The sequence below is a fragment of the Podarcis liolepis genome, assembly GCF_965112155.1.
Source record: "Podarcis liolepis genome assembly, chromosome: 2".
Taxonomy (NCBI): domain Eukaryota; kingdom Metazoa; phylum Chordata; class Lepidosauria; order Squamata; family Lacertidae; genus Podarcis; species Podarcis liolepis.
In genome coordinates this window covers 24,853,654-24,869,477 of record NC_139555.1, presented here as the reverse complement: position 1 = coordinate 24,869,477, position 15,824 = coordinate 24,853,654, and the positions used below count along the sequence as shown (strand labels likewise).

Below are 15,824 nucleotides of genomic sequence, written 5' to 3'. Positions count from 1 at the left end.
TGCCAACTTTTTGCTGTTCCAGCCAGGATAGTTTAAAGAGAGAAATACATCTCCCCCCATCTTTTTAATTTTTATTTTTTTTGCAAAAGCACAATTAGAACCATGTCTTTTAAATGTAAGACTATATTGACAGTGCTTATCACAGTAGCAATGCTATACTGAACAGAGCTTTATCATTACAGTGGTACCTCGGGTTACAGACGCTTCAGGTTACAGACACTTCAGGTTACAGACTCCACTAACCCAGAAATAGTACCTCGGGTTAAGAACTTTGCTTCAGGATGAGAACAGAAATCACGTGGCGGCGTGGCGGCAGCAGGAGGCCCCATTAGCCAAAGTGGTACCTCAGGTTAAGAACAGCTTCAGGTTAAGAATGGACTTCCAGAACGAATTAAGTTCTTAACCCGAGGTACCAGTGTAATAGCAAATTAAAGCTAACAGGAAAAGAGGATGAAAGGGAGAAGTACTGCAGCTATCTTTAAGTTAAGAATTAAGTAAAGGTAAATGGTCCCCTGGTGGTAAAAGTAAAGGGTAAAGGACCCCTGACCATTAGGTCCAGTTGTGGCCGACTCTGGGGTTGCGGCACTCATCTCGCTTTATTGGCCGAGGAAGCCGGCGTACAGCTTCCGGGTCATGTGGCCAGCATGACGAAGCCGCTTCTGGTGAACCAGACCAGCACACAGAAACACCGTTTACCTTCCCGCCAGAGCGGTACCTATTTATCTACTTGCACTTTGACGTGCTTTCGAACTGCTAGGTTGGCAGGAGCAGGGACTGAGCAACAGGAGCTCACCCCATCGCAGGGATTCGAACCACCGATCTTCTGATTGGAAAGCCCTAGGCTCTGTGGCCACCCGCATAAATATGATGTATTTATTGTTATTTTTAGGTTTGAAGTTATTGTATAAATATGTTATTAGTAGCTTTTTCTTTTAAGAGGCAGCAAAGTGGGAGAAAGGAGAAACAAACCAGAAGCGGAAGTTGGGGGGAGCCCAGGAGGGGAGGGAGGAGGGATTGCATAGTAAATGTTATGAATGTGAGATGCGTGTAATGAATGAGAAAGAAAAATGAATTTAAAAAATTCAAAAAAGAAAAAAGTAAGAGGGAAGGGAGGAAGGCTGCTGGCAAAGCGGCGTGGCTCCCTCTCCACCCCACCCTGCCATGTGCAGCTTGCTCCACCCCCAATGGGCGGCTCACTCCACCCCCATGGGCATCTAACCCCCTGGGACACTCGCCACGGGCCCCCCTTGGAATGCTTGTCCCTCCCCCCTGGGACGTTCGCCCCGCCCCCGGGTGCACAGCATATGCTTGCATGGCTGTTTGTTGCAGCAGCCCTGGCTACAAGCTCCCCAGGGCAAATGGTGGCTCTAGGGCTGGCCAAGCACCTCTGTTTGGGGCAGGCAGGGCAGCTCAGAGACCAGGGGCAGTGGCGGCTGCTGCTTGGAGGACTCCCAAGGAGAGGGGAGAGGGGAGGAGCCTGAAGGAACACAACATAAAGGAGGGTGTTTGAAAAGGGGTGAGGGGCTGCAGGAGCAGCAGGCAAGGGGTGACTTAACTGGGCTACAGAGGCTCGGAGCGCATTTCCCCCACCGGAGCCTCAAAAAGAATATAGTTGGTCAAGGGAGCCATGGACTAAAAACAGCTGAAAACCTCTGATATATGCTATGGCCCAGATTCATAGGATCCATTCAATTATCATAGGTGAACTTTTACCCAGTCACAGCAAATAGCCATACAGGTGTCTGTTTGTCTTTATGATTGATTATATTTTGTTGGACTGTTATTCGGTATAACAACAACAACAACAACAACAACAATAATATTAATATTAATAATAATAATTTGTTATTTATACCCCACCCGTCTGGTTGGGTTTCCCCAGCCACTCTGGGCGGCTTCCTACAAAATATTAAAATACAATGGTCTGTTAAACATTAAAAACTTCCCAAAACAGGGCTGCCTCCAGATGTCTTCTAAAAGTCTGGTAGTTGTTTTTCTCTTTGATATCTGATGGGAGGGAGTTCCACAGGGCGGGTGCCACTACCGAGAAGGCCTCTGCCTGGTTCCCTGTAGCTTTGCTTCTTGCAGTGAGGGAACTGCCAGAAGGCCCTCGGCACTGGACCTCAGTGTCCTGGCAGAACGATGGGGGTGGAGACGCTCCTTCAGATATACTGGGCCGAGGCTGTTTAGGGCTTTAAAGGTCAGCACCAACACTTTGAATTGTGCTCGGAAACATACTGGGAGCCAGTGTAGGTCTTTCAAGACCGGTGTTATATGGTCTCAGCGGCTGCCCCCCAGTCACCAGTCTAGCTGCCGCATTCTTGCTTAGTTGTAGTTTCTGGGTCACCTTCAAAGGTAGCCCCACATAGAGCGCATTGCAGTAGTCCAAGCAGGAGATAACTAGAGCATGCACCACTCTGGCGAGACAGTCTGCGGGCAGATAGGATCTCAGCCTGTGTACCAGATGGAGCTGATAAACAGCAGCCCTGGACACAGAATTGACCTGTGCCTCCATGGACAACTGTGAGTCCAAAATGACTCCCAGGCTGCACACCTGGTCCTTCAGGGGCACAGTTACCCCATTCAGGACCAGGGAGTCCTCTACACCCACCCGCCTCCTGTCCCCCCAAAACAGTACTTCTGTCTTGTCAGGATTCAACCTCAATCTGTTAGCCGCCATCCATCCTTAATATGCTGATACTGATGCTGATAATATGTTGGGACATTGGGCCAAAAAGAGGTATATAGGTAAATGATAATAAAAGAAAAAAAATAAGTGGACTATAATTTATCCTACTATTTCTTGCATGTTTATTAGAACATCCTTGGAATGATATGCACTGACAAATCAAATAAATTTTCTGCAATTAACACAGTAACTGAAAGGGGTAGTTCTCCATTGCAACTTTACGAGTGGCTTCTCCCCTTGACTTCACTGTAAAACAAAATGGTAATGGCAATATAACACACAAGTTAGCTGTTTGTATTCAAATGCTTAATCAATTTTCACAACTTTAAATTTTAAAAAAGAACTGGAGAAAAAATGCTGAACATTTATTTCCCCTCGATTGGCAACTTTTACTTGCCTGAAAGTTTTGCATCCTCATCCTCCATTTCAGAATTATATTTTTCCACAAAAGTGCAATTGTCTGTTGATACACACTTCTATTCCTCTGGCGTTGTCCCTGCATTTTCAAGCCTGCTTAAAATAAAAAATAAGCCTGTTCAGTCAGAGGTTACTCACTCTAGGCAAAGTGCGGCACTGGGCAAAGGAATAAATTGCAACACAACCCACCCTCCCACTTATTTGCACAAGGTTCTGTGCATATATTGATTTTCCTAGCTGGGTATGTGTAGATACCATGCAGAGTCCAGACTAGCCTTTCCCAACTTGGTGCTCTTCAGATATTTTGAACTGCAACTCCCATCAGCCCCAAGGAGCATGGACAATGGTCAGGGATGAAAACATCATACTGGATATTTGGGGGGGGGGGAGGTTTGACAGGTTGGGACCTCCATCATGGAGGGCACTTATTGTGGTGAGATCACAAGAAACTGTCTACTTGTTGTGGGGTGGGACCGTTTGGATGGCCACAACACCCCATTGGTTGCCCCTCTGTTGCTGGGGCAGAAATTTGGTCAATTGGGTTGGCTATTAGCTGCTGCACGTCACTGGAGAGTTTCACTTTCTTGCGACGTGCAGCGGATCACCCGCCCTCCTCTCCCTATATTTAGGGTTGTTCTTATGGCCTTGCTATGCCTGTCTAGGGGTAGTCTGTTTTGGAGCAGGGACCCGGTAAGAATTTTGCCATTTGGCTGACTGGCTGGTGCCACTTGGTTTTTGCCTCATGTGTTTAATGACAAACAGATGTTAGAGGTAAGAGGTTAAATCAAACTTTATCAACGTGTGCATAGGGAAAATCCAGTTAGTGTCATGCCAAAGTTGAGTTAGGATCTCCATAAAACATGTTCCCACTCTGCTGCTCATCATGTTTAAACATTCCTGGACCTACTGCTACCTTTGACCTTGAGTTATTTTGCACCCATCCATGAACACAACGGGATGTTTGAGCATCAGATACCAAATACTCTAATAGGTTTGAGAGAGCATCTGAGTTCTAACATTCTTCTTCCATGTAGTGTTTCAATCTCCAGGTCAGTGTTCCCCAAACTTAGGTCTACAGTTGTTGTTCGACTACTACAACTCCCATCATCCCTAGCTAGCAGGACCAGTAGTCAGGGATGATGGGAGTTGTAGTCCAAAAACAGCTGGAGACCCAAGTTTGGGAAACAGTGCTCTATGTGAAGATTCTGCTTGAAATGTTTCAGTGCAAGTATATTGGGATTACCATCCTGTTGCTCCATGGCCCCGAATGAGATTTTATTTTGGATAGAAAAGTAGGTGGGTTCATTTTTAACACCTGATTTTATTGGCCATATTCACATATATATTGCATTTTATGTAAACTGCTCAGAAGTTTTAATTAAGCAATATATAAATCCTGTTGGGGGTAGGAATAAACTTAGACTTCACCCAACAGAAGGCAGTGAGAGAGAAACACAGTGAGGGGCAGAATGGTTGCATAATCTCCAGCTGTCAGAATATTTAAAGGGACAGAGGCGATCTTGGGTACGTGATCTGGCAAACCCATTCTTAGGTGGCGAGTCCAACCAGTCTACTTCAACTATTCATCTGCCTGCAGATTCCATTTAGGACAGCAGGGAAGAAAAGGTAGGAAATATGACTCAAGAGAATATTATTTCAATCAAATTCATAAACAAGCCAGTGACCAGCTTTTCCAAATCAAGTGAAGCTGCTAACAAACCTAATAAGGAACACCTGTCAAAACTTTGCAATGCTTTGTATAAAACTAATTTGGGATGGCAACGTTAATACCTCCACGTGGATGGTAAAACTCTTAGCATTTGCAGTTTCAAAGCTAGCTTTCCCATGGTTTTACGGCTCAAGTGCTTTAACAACAAAATTGTGTTAAAATATTTCTATGGGTAAAAGAAAATTCTAGGTCAGGATATTGCTGCAACAGGAAGACATTTATTTTAGACTGACCTAAATAAATCAAATCACAGGCATACCAATCAAACTCTGCAGAGGATTTCAGATAGTTGGCAAGTCCGATCCTATGCAGATTTACTCAAAACTAAGACTCACCAAGTTTAAGGAGAGTTACTCCCAAACAAGCATATAGGACTGCAATGTTAATCCACAAATGAGTCAAGATGAGCTGGCAGAGTTTAGGTACATAGGTTCAAATATCTAGATCACTTATCAGTTGATATCCAAGCACTTTGAGTAAGTGAGTTTGCATTCATTCAGTAGCAATTCTCCCCTCTTTCCCTTTTTGCTCCCAAATAACTAGGCTTCATCAGGTATTAATGGCAAGAAAATACATTGAGGCAAAGAGAAAGCAACATTGAAAAGCTTACCTTAAAGGAATCAATTTAGGCTAAAACTTCAGCAAAGGATTCAAAGAAAACTGCATAATAACAGCAAGGTATTTTCTTTGTCGAGAATATGATTTCTAAAGCCTCCAACTACTTTTTCTTCTTCTTTGTGCCTTTTCTCTTTCCAGTCCATAAATGCAGCCAGAAAAAGCAATGGCCATTCACAACAACTTCGTGTTTTTGTCCTCCAGTAGTTCCTCCCCTCGAAAATCTTCTCCCAGGACAGTTGAAGAGATTTCTTTGTTCTGACAAGACTTAATCATTCTTGATACAGCTGGACCGCTGATGGAAAACTGTGCCCCAGAGTTTTGCACAGGCAAACAGCTTTGTAAATATATTCTGCCTGCAGCAAATTGAAAAGGAGCAATGTATTGCAACGTGGGAGAGTACTTTTAAGTGCACTCCAATTTCTGAGCAGTAAGAGGTCTCAGATTCCCAAAGCATGGCTTGTGTTTGGTATAACTGGAAAGAACGTCATTTTAGACTACCACCACTCAATGATATAAGGAGCATAAGTAAACAGCAGAGCAGAGACAGAGGAACCAGGTAAATAATGAACTCCTTGATCACCATGGGAGAGCAGGGTTCAGTGCATTGTGATATCCAAGTTTAAAATCAATCAGCATAAAGCAATTATTCCACAATCCACTACCAGAGTGGTCACATCAGAAAGAGGGCTTCTGCACTTTTAATAAGAAGCAGTTTGGGCAGGTGTAACTTAATTGGGCTCTTTTTCACCTAGCTACCTTACCTGGCAGACCCACAAAACTGAGTTATTGTTTGATCTAGAGTACTACTTGAGGTTATTAGGTCCTCCCTTCTGTAGGGGGGAAATAACATATTCCTTGTGATTCCTATCAGGCAGTAAGAAATCTTCATTCAGAGTTAGTGGGATAATAAACACACACCCAGAATCACAAATTAGCATTGCTTTTCCTGAGAGAGCTATATATGGGCTCTGTCTCTTTCCTGGGCTGTTTCTGATTGTGCTGGGTAAAAGCAACTCGAGATCCAGATGTGGGTCTCACTGCACTTAGTATCAGCTGGCCTCTAGTGGTAACTGGCAGTAAATTATTCCACAATGAGCAACAGCCTACCAGTTCTTAACACTTCACTTACCATATCTGTAGTAAGGAGGAGGAGAAGAAAAAGAGTTTGGATTTGTTATCCCGCTTTATCACTACCCGAAGGAGTCTCAAAGCCGCTAACAATCTCCTTTCCCTTCCTCCTGTGAGGTGAGTGAGGCTGAGAGACATCAGAGAAGTGTGACTGGCCCAAGGTCACCCAGCAGCTGCATGTGGAGGAGCGGAGATGCGAACCCGGTTCACCATATTATGAGTCCACCGCTCTTAACCACTACACCACACTGGCTCACCAGCAAGATATGCACCTAGGGCAGATTTGTCATGTACCAATAGATCTTAACTGTCCCCCAAAGGGGGGGGGACTGATTCTACTCCTCTTTTTATTTCCAAGATTTAGTTTTGCTGCCATCACCCTGCCTTCCATCTGGAGCAAAGCGCTGTTAGAAAATCCAGTTGTGTGGTTGAAGGTTTGTTTCCTAGTCATTTATTACCGTATTGGCCTGAATATAAGCCGTACCTGAATATAAGCGGCACCTTTAAAATTCGGGGGGGGAGAGAGAGAGAGAGAATACCTGAATATAAGACACTCCCTTAAAATTCCGCAGGCACTCGCACCCGTTCCGTTTTAAAAGCAGCCCATAGATCAAAACCATAAGGGGAGGGAAACATAAGGGTCAGACTGAGTCCAAACCAAAGGCCAGTCGGAACAGCTCTGATTGTATTGTATTGCACATATACATAAATCAAAACTCACAAACTTAAACAAACAAAAAAGACTTATGTTGAGAGAGCAAAAAAAGAAAAGAATAAAAGCAGAAACTCCAGAAAGGAAGAAAGAAGTAAGAGATATAAATATATGCCTTTTTGTAAGTACATTTAAATCTTAGAAAGAAAAGAAAAAAGGAAGCCTACATAAAACAACATTAGTTCATTCTTCAATAAACTAAACATTTCCCCAAAAAAAAGAAACATAGTTGTTGTCAACTTCCGCCAACTTCATAACAGTTCATTATTTCTAATTAAAGTCTACCTGTCTGTATTTCAGTAAATCCCTCATCTTGGTATCAGGGAGTTTTTTCCTTTGCGGCGTTATTCTAAACACAGCCAGATCTTAGCTGATGAACCTTGCTTCATCAAGTAGTTATTTAGATAATCCCATTCTTTTTTAACTATCTTGTTATACTTATATCTTATATCTGTCAGCTTCGCGAGTTCCAAGTACTCACACAGTTTACACAACCATTCTTTTTTGGTGGGTATATGATCTTCCTTCCAATACTTAGCCACTACATGCTACATAAAGAAATAGTCTTGTTTTCTTTTTAGGGATATTGTTTGTCAAAATTCCCAAAAGAAATTATTCCGGTTTTTTGTTGAATGTAATTTTTAATAACTTTTTCATCTCCTCATAGGTCGTGTCCCAGAACTTTCTAATCTCTGGGCACGCCCACCACATACGGTAAAAGGTTCCTACTTGATTTTTGCACCTCCAACATTTCTTGTTATAAGTTTTATTAATTTTTGCCAGCCTTACAGGGGTCCAATACCACCCTGTATTACGTTTTCATGAGATTTTCTCTCATTAAGTAACAACCCGTAAATTTTATATTCTTTGTCCATAGTTCTTTCCAGTTATCCAATTCAATTGTGTGGCCTATATCTTGTTCCCATTTTATCATAGCATCTGAAAGAATTTGTTACAGGGAGGGACTAAGACTCTAATATATACCTGTGTGGTGATACAAATCTTGTTGGGCAGTGAAAAAAATGGGCACTTTCATGTGGTTGGATGGATGAGGGGAGCTGGGGGGCAAGGGAAGGAGCTTTTGACAACCCTGCAGTGTAGTCCGGTTGCATTTTCCACATTGGGGTTTCCCCCCCCCCAGGAAATGCAGCTGACCGCAGCAGCAGCGTGGCAGGGGGAAACGGGGTGATTAAATGTGTCCCCCGTCCACTGGAGTAAACAGGAAACTTCTTGTGGGTAAGATGGATTTCATCATTAAAAGTCTATTGGTTTTCTTTTACTGTTTGATAATGTCTGCTGCGCAATATCTATTGAAATATTTCATTGGTGTGTAAGTTTGCTTATAGTGAACGTGTGTAAACATTGTCAAGGCAAATCTCCACAAACAACATTAATCTAGACTTGACCACAGAGGCAACCTGCCAAGAAATGTTTGCAGTTTAAGGTGGGGGGGGGGACTGCAGGGAAAAGACATTAGAAACCTTAAACTGGGCAGAAGAGCAGCGGATGGAAGCTTTCTTTCAAAAAGAGTTGAAAACACTAAGCAATTTTGAAGGATTACCTCAGCCCAAAAGGGTGGAGGAAGGAAAGAATAGCCAGCCAGCAACACAGTGTTGCTCTGGGACAGGATAAGTTCCAAAAAAAACCCACTTCTTTTAAAAGTCTTGTAGGGAACATCCAGCTGTTGGAAGTCCAGGCAGTATAGGTCAGAAAAACACACAATAAACATCTTGTTATTCACTTATTGGCAGAATTTTGTTCACATATCACGGTCAGTGCTGGGACGATGAAAGAAGCCCTCCAGACCTTGTTGGACTCTAGTTCCCTTCAGCCAAGCCGGTGGTCAGGGATGATGGGAGTTGTAGTCCAGCAACATTTTTAGGGCCTCAGATCTCCCACTACAGTAATACCTCGGGTTAAAGTCGCTTCAGGTTTAGCGTTTTCAGGTTACGCTCCTCGGCGACCCAGAAGTAACGGAATGCGTTACTTCCTGGTTTCACCGCTCGTGCATGCACAAACGCTCAAAATTATGTCACGCACATGCACAGAAGCGGCGAATCACAACCCACACAGATGCGGGTCACGTTCTGCTCTGGATGCGAATGGGGCTCCGGAACGGATCCCATTCGCATCCAGAGGTACCACTGTATAGCTTTTGTGGTGGGCACCATCTTACCATCAAATTTTTTTTACTTATTAATCAGTCAATCTTTCAATTTGTGCCAAAATGCGTTTCTATTAAAAAGAATTTTTAGCAAGATACAATTTGAAAGAAAGAATATTAAGAATGGTGTAATGCTACAGTGCCAAGTGGAATGAGTGGGAGGGCTAACCAATCCAGGAATCCACTCCTTTACTGCAGGAAAATAATCATACAGTGGTACCTCAGGTTACATTACGCTTCAGGTTACATATGCTTCAGGTTACAGACTCCGCTAACCCAGAAATAGTGCTTCAGGTTAAGAACTTTGCTTCAGGACGAGAACAGAAATTGTGCTCTGGCGGCGCGGCAGCAGCAGGAGGCCCCATTAGGTAAAGTGGTGCTTCAGGTTAAGAACAGTTTCAGGTTAAGAACGGACCTCCAGAACAAATTAAGTAATTAACCCGAGGTACCACTGTACTTACAAAATAAAAAAATAAAAATAAAATAAGGTGGTATTTCCAGGAGGTCCCACAATGGCTAACAGAGGAAACCATTGCCGAAGCACAAGAGCAAACAGAACACAATGCAGAGAAATGTTCACCAGAGCTAATCCACACCAATATGCAAAAGGAAAGAGTCCTGAGACCCACAACTGAGAGTGAGTTTTTATCCAGCAAAGAAAATGAAAAGAGATGGTTTTACCCAGTGCTTTTTTTCTTTAAAAATATGTTATGGGGTACTCTCATTTTCCTACTCATGTTGATATACTGCTCCTCAATGAGGCCAAACTTAAATTCACAAAACATTTACAGGTATGCGTACCCCTGCATACCCCCAGAAAAAAGCACTGGTTTTACCTTTCAGTATTCCATCTAATTACCGGTAAATGGTCACAGGTACAGTCAAAGCTCGGTTCCCAAATGCCTCCGTTATTGTATGTTTTTTCTCTGGAATGCTGAAAACCCGGAAGTAACTGCTCTGGTTTCTGAACGATTTTCGGAAGCCAAACAGCTTCTGGGGAGTTCTTTCTTTCTTTCTTGTTCTCTCCATTGCCTTTGCTGACCGCCCTTTGATCCTCAGTTGTCGAACATTTCGGAAGTCGAACAGTCTTCCGGAATGGATTACATTCGACAACCAAGGTTTGTCTGTATAATATGTGTCAAGGTACACAAAGCTAATAATATGCATCAATTACTCACAATAATTTCCTTTTCCTTTTTTTTACCCCTGACCATTTCTTCCTTCCTGCTCCTAGTGCATTTTTTCACTTCTCCAAGTTCTTTATCTTTGATCCTGTTCCACTCTTTAAGGTTCAACATCATCATTAAGCATGTTATTCCAGAACATTACATGGAATTGTAGTGTTTTTCCATATGCTTATTGGGTTGGTTTCTGCATATTCTTTTCTAATATGTTAACTTAATCAGTGTTACAATAAGACCATATTTTTCTCTATCCACTCAGATTCTGTAAAGGGATATACTTTCCCCCCACTTCTTAGCAATCATTCGTTTTGCAGCTGTTGTATGATTGATTACTATTTCTAAATCATTTTCCAAAATAATATCCTTCAGATAACCAAGCAAGAAAACTTTAGGTTCTAAAGTTCATGAGACATCCTGACATATTAGTCTGCACAGATTTTGTAAAGGCTCATACTTTGAGACAGTTCCAAAAGATGTGTATAAAATCAGCTTTGACTGAACCACATCTCCAGCAAGTTTAAACTCTAAGCCTGCATATTAGATCACATTTAGCATTTTTAGAGAGTCTTACAACAATTTTCCTTTGAATTTTCTGCCATCAGTTTAAACGGGATATTGTCCCAAATACATTTCTGTAATGGTTCTAGGGGTTGCTCGTGCGTAAGCCGGTGCAAACACCTGGTTGGGTTGCCTGAGTGAACCTTTTCTGTCCGGACAGCCACTCACCCGTGGCTGTCTCAATCGCTGGCAGAATCCGTCAGTGGGCGTTTCTTAAACTTCTTCCAGCAAAGAAGCTCTTTGACGCCTAGTCTCCTCCTACTCTCTCTACGCGAAAGCCTTCTGAGCAAGGAGGGCGTAGGCAGCAGAGGACCCCTACTCTCCCCGCTGGTCCCCGGCAAGGAGTCATGGGACCGCCTCAACGCTTCCCCCATCTGCCCCCCTTCTCCACTGGTGCTATGCTAATTCTCTTCCCCAGAAGATGGGCTGCCTCTCCCAATCTCGGGACGCTCTCTGGAATCCCTCTGGATTTTGCTCTCTCCCTCCGGCACTGATGGCAGTTCCCTGACAATTTCCATTCTTCCCTCAGTATTACACCTGATAATTCTTTCTCCCATTTTTTTTTCATGTATGCGTCTGGAATCTGATCTAAGCTTGATCATAAAATTTCGCAAGGGTGCCTTTATCTATATGACTGGTGAACAAAATTTCACACTTTTTCTCTTTTCTTAAAGAGGTGTGTTTATGAATTAAAACTTGCTCCTCTAACCTAAAAATACTAAAAGAAAGCAGGCCTCTTCTTTCTTCCAAAGTTGTTAGAACCTCTTCAGATGTCAAGTCAACCTGACCCTGTAGTAACATCTTTATAAACTCTCTGATTGTGGTTCTTGAATCAAATATTCATTATAATATAGGGCTGTTGAAAGTGATAATCCAATAAACATTTAGATGGGTGAAAACTGCTGGAAAAATGAAATTAGAACCTTATACTGCACATAGCCATTCAGTTAGAGCTGTGGGTGGAAGGTTTTGGGGGGTTTTCATGACCGAGTTGAAAACTTTTTTCTTTTCTTGCCTCAGCCAGAAGGGTGGAGGGAAGAAAGAGTAGCCAGCCACCTCCATATGGTGTTGCTCTGGGACAGGATGAGAAAAGTAGAAGGCAAACAAAACAAAACTCCTCTATGGAACATCCTGTTGTTTGAAGTCCAGACGGGCAGTATAGGTCAGTCAGATAGATATACAATAAATATTTTGTTCTTCAGTCGGAGCTGTTTTATGTGGAGGTTGAAGCTGGGACAATAGAACAAGCTTCCTATAAAACAAGGGGAGGGAAGTGAGGCAGTGTGGTGTACTGGTTAGAGCGTTTTACTAGGACCTAGGAGAGACTAGGGTTCAAATCCCCACTAGGGCATGAAGCTCACTTAAGCCAGTCTCTCTCTCTCTCTCTCTCTCTCTCTCTCTCTCTCTCTCTCTCTCCCCCCCCCACCTCAAAGGGTTGTTGTGAGGATTAAAGGGGGGGGAGGAGAATCCATTCTCCAAAGGAACACAGACTCTGTGTGGGTGACTGGAAACTCTTGCTACCACTCGGCAAAGCGAAGGGCAGACGTTTGTAACAATATTTGTTTGGTGCACTTTTGAAGAAGAGAAGAAGAAGAATTTGGATTTGATATCCCACTTTATCACTACCCTAAGGAGTCTCAAAGCGGCTCACAATCTCCTTTCCCTTCCTCCCCCACAACAAACACTCTGTGAGGTGAGTGAGGCTGAGAGGCTTCAGAGAAGTGTGACTAGCCCAAGGTCACCCAGCAGCTGCATGTGGAGGAGCGGGGAAGCGAACCTGGTTCACCAGATTACAAGTCTACCGCTCTTAACCACTACACCACACTGGCTTTCCCACCTCTCTGTTTTATCCCTGGCATTAGTGTTTTCCATTCATTCTCCCCCTCCCACCCCAACCTCCATTTCCTTGATGGTTAGCGTTTCTCTGGCCTTATCCCCAGATGAAAATGGTGCGTCAAAGACAATGTTAGTTTTAAGAACGTAAGAACGGTCCTCTAGTCCATTTAAGGGCATCTGCCATGTGTTCAGGAGGAATTACGCAACCATGGGAGTGGGGACAGGAATTCAGCATTTCCTGTTTTGATTTATAAATCTATTCTGTCCCTATGGAGGTGTTTCGGGACTGGTTTTTGTTTTGTTTTCAGAGATGCACAATGTTCAGTCCTCAACTCCAAACTCTGGATATAAATCTCACATTGCTGCCAATTTACACCAGCTGGATAGGAAGAGGTTTTGTCATTTGGAATCATTACAAAAGTTTCTTTCATCGATTGCTAGTATGGGTGGAGAACCACCCTCCAGCTTTGTTGTGCTACTGATCCCCCTGAAGGGAGAGGAGAGATGATCGACCATCCCTGGAGGACACTGGGCCCACCCACCATTGATTTGGAACATCTGGCCTCAGCACCAGACATCTGGGTGGGGTGGGAAGGCTAAAGGGGGGGGAATTGTTGGTTTGATGTGAATGGTTTGGGGACAAATTATTGCTCTGTTTATTATGTGAGTATGTTTTGAAATGACTGTTACTATATTATATAAAATATTACAGATCCTCCAAGTGTCCCTATTTTCCAGGGATGGTCCTGGATTTACAGAAGCCGCCCTGGTTTCTGACTGGACCCTGGAATGCCCTGCTTTTCCTTAGGACATCCCGATTTTCGTTGGAGAAATGTTGGAGGGTATGGAATTATGCAACCCCCAAGCCAAGGAGATGAGTAACTATGCAACCTTTAGAAGACATCTGAAGGCAGCCCTGTCTATGCAAGGTTTTTTTTAAAAAAATGTTTTATGATGTTTTTATACATGTTGGAAACCACCCAGAGTAGCTGGGGCAACCCAGTCATATGGACGGGGTATAAATAATAAATTGTGGTTGTTGTTGAATAGGACATCCCTATTTTCATCAGATAAATTTTGGAGGGTATGATATTAATGTATTAGTGTATTATATTATTGCCCCCACTTCCCCTCCTCATAAGGTATTATGTACTGTATCTTTTCTGCTGTCTCTTGGAGACCTTTGTGTAACAAGTGATTAATAAGTCTAATAAATGAAATGAGAAGTGGATTCTATAACTAATAATCTACCCAACGTCTGCTTTCTTTTACCACGATGATATTTGAGAGGGCACAATCACTGGGGGGGGGGGACAGGGACGGTTTAAACAAAATCTCTGGTGTTAATTCAGCTAAATGCTGCTAACTATGTAATTAAGTTCCATTGAAGCCACTGAAGACTAACAGTAGCTGGATTGGAGCCACTGCCCTTTGAAAAGGAATGAATGAAGTCCCAAATAATTGCTGAATTATCAGTTTGTCTTCTGTTCCCTGTAAACCGCAGACAAAATAACAAAACGAAGTACTGTACGGCCAAAGTTAAGCATGTTTCAGTTTCATTAAATAATGTGTGAGAGCTTGTGGTGTCATTATAGGACATGAAAAATGCTGAACTCTGGTAGGATCTTTCAGCGTAAAATGTTAAGCATAGATTTAACATGTATTTAACATCTATTTCACAATAGATGTTCATACAAAATGCATGTTTACAAAACTATTGTACTACCAAACTAACTGTATGCTTGTGAAACATGGACCACTTATAAATGCCATCTCCAACTCCTCGAAAGATTCCGTCAACGGTGTCTCCAAAATTTTTTACATATCACTTGGGAAGACAGGCAGACTAATGCCAGTGTACTAGAAGAAGCAAAGATCACCAGCGTCAAAGCAATGATTCTTCAACATCAACTTCACTGGACCGGTCGTGTTGTGCAGATGCCTGATTATCGTCTTCCAAAGCAACTACTCTATTCCAAACTTTAAAATGGAAAGCGTAATGCCGGCAGTCAACAAAAGAGGTTTAGAGACTCTCTCAAGTCAAATCTAAAAGAACGTAGTATAAACATTGACAATTGGGAAACACTGGCCTGCAAGTGCTCTGGTTGGGGAACAGCCTTTACTAAAGGTGTCATGAACTCTGAAGATGCTCGAACTCAGGACAAAAGGGAGAAACGCGCTAAGAAGAAGACACGTTTGACAAACCTTCACCGTGATCAACTCCCACCCAGAAACCTAGGTCCCCACTGTGGAAGGATGTGTGGATCCAGAATTGGCCTCCACAGTCACTTACGGACTCACTGTTAAAACCTTGCTCATGGAAGACAAACTTACTTGGCTACGAGTGATCGCCAAAGAAGAAGAAGGTGGTAGCACTTGACCTTTTGATAGGAAATGCTCTGCAAAAATGGGGGGGTCGAGGGGGGTCAGGGGAGTGAGAAAAGTCTGTATTTTCATCTGAGGAATGTTGGAGAGTACGGCCTTCCTGGGTAGGGAAGATTGATAACATGGTACAACAGCAATAGTAGCAGCAAGAAAAGGAATCTCACCTTACAGGAAAATATCTAGCAATACAGTGGTACCTCGGTTCTCGAACGTAATCTGTTCCGGAAGACCATTCGAGTTCTGAAATATTTGAAAACTGAGGGTCAAAGGGCCATCTACAAATTCAATTCAGAAAATTGAAAAACACGCAGCGTAAGCCGTTTGACTTCCAAGGCGCGTTCGGAAACAGAAGCATTTATTTCTGGGTTATCGGGTTCTGAAACGTTTGTCAACGGAGACGTTCA

At 43.0% G+C, this 15,824-nt stretch overlaps 1 protein-coding gene and 1 long non-coding RNA gene across 3 annotated transcripts in view; one reads left to right on the top strand and one right to left on the bottom strand.

Annotated features, from left to right (window-relative positions):
• The window catches only part of LOC310700384 (ABC-type organic anion transporter ABCA8-like), a 317,713-nt gene extending 311,371 nt beyond the window's left edge, over nt 1–6,342 (bottom strand). For both annotated transcript variants that reach the window (XR_014522589.1, XM_083489829.1), the window contains exons 1-2: nt 5,446–6,342; nt 3,087–3,199 (exon numbers count right to left, since the gene is read on the bottom strand). Coding sequence is in view for 1 of the 2 variants with exons in the window: in XM_083489829.1 (XP_083345955.1) it covers nt 3,087–3,191 (105 nt within the window). In the remaining variant the exon portion in view is untranslated. The remainder of the gene's footprint in view (nt 1–3,086; nt 3,200–5,445) is intronic.
• LOC310700671 lies at nt 5,958–14,281 on the top strand. Its single transcript, XR_014522693.1, has 2 exons — nt 5,958–6,009; nt 13,748–14,281. It is a non-coding gene; the product is annotated as an uncharacterized lncRNA (long non-coding RNA).
• Nucleotides 14,282–15,824: the final 1,543 nt, after the last annotated feature.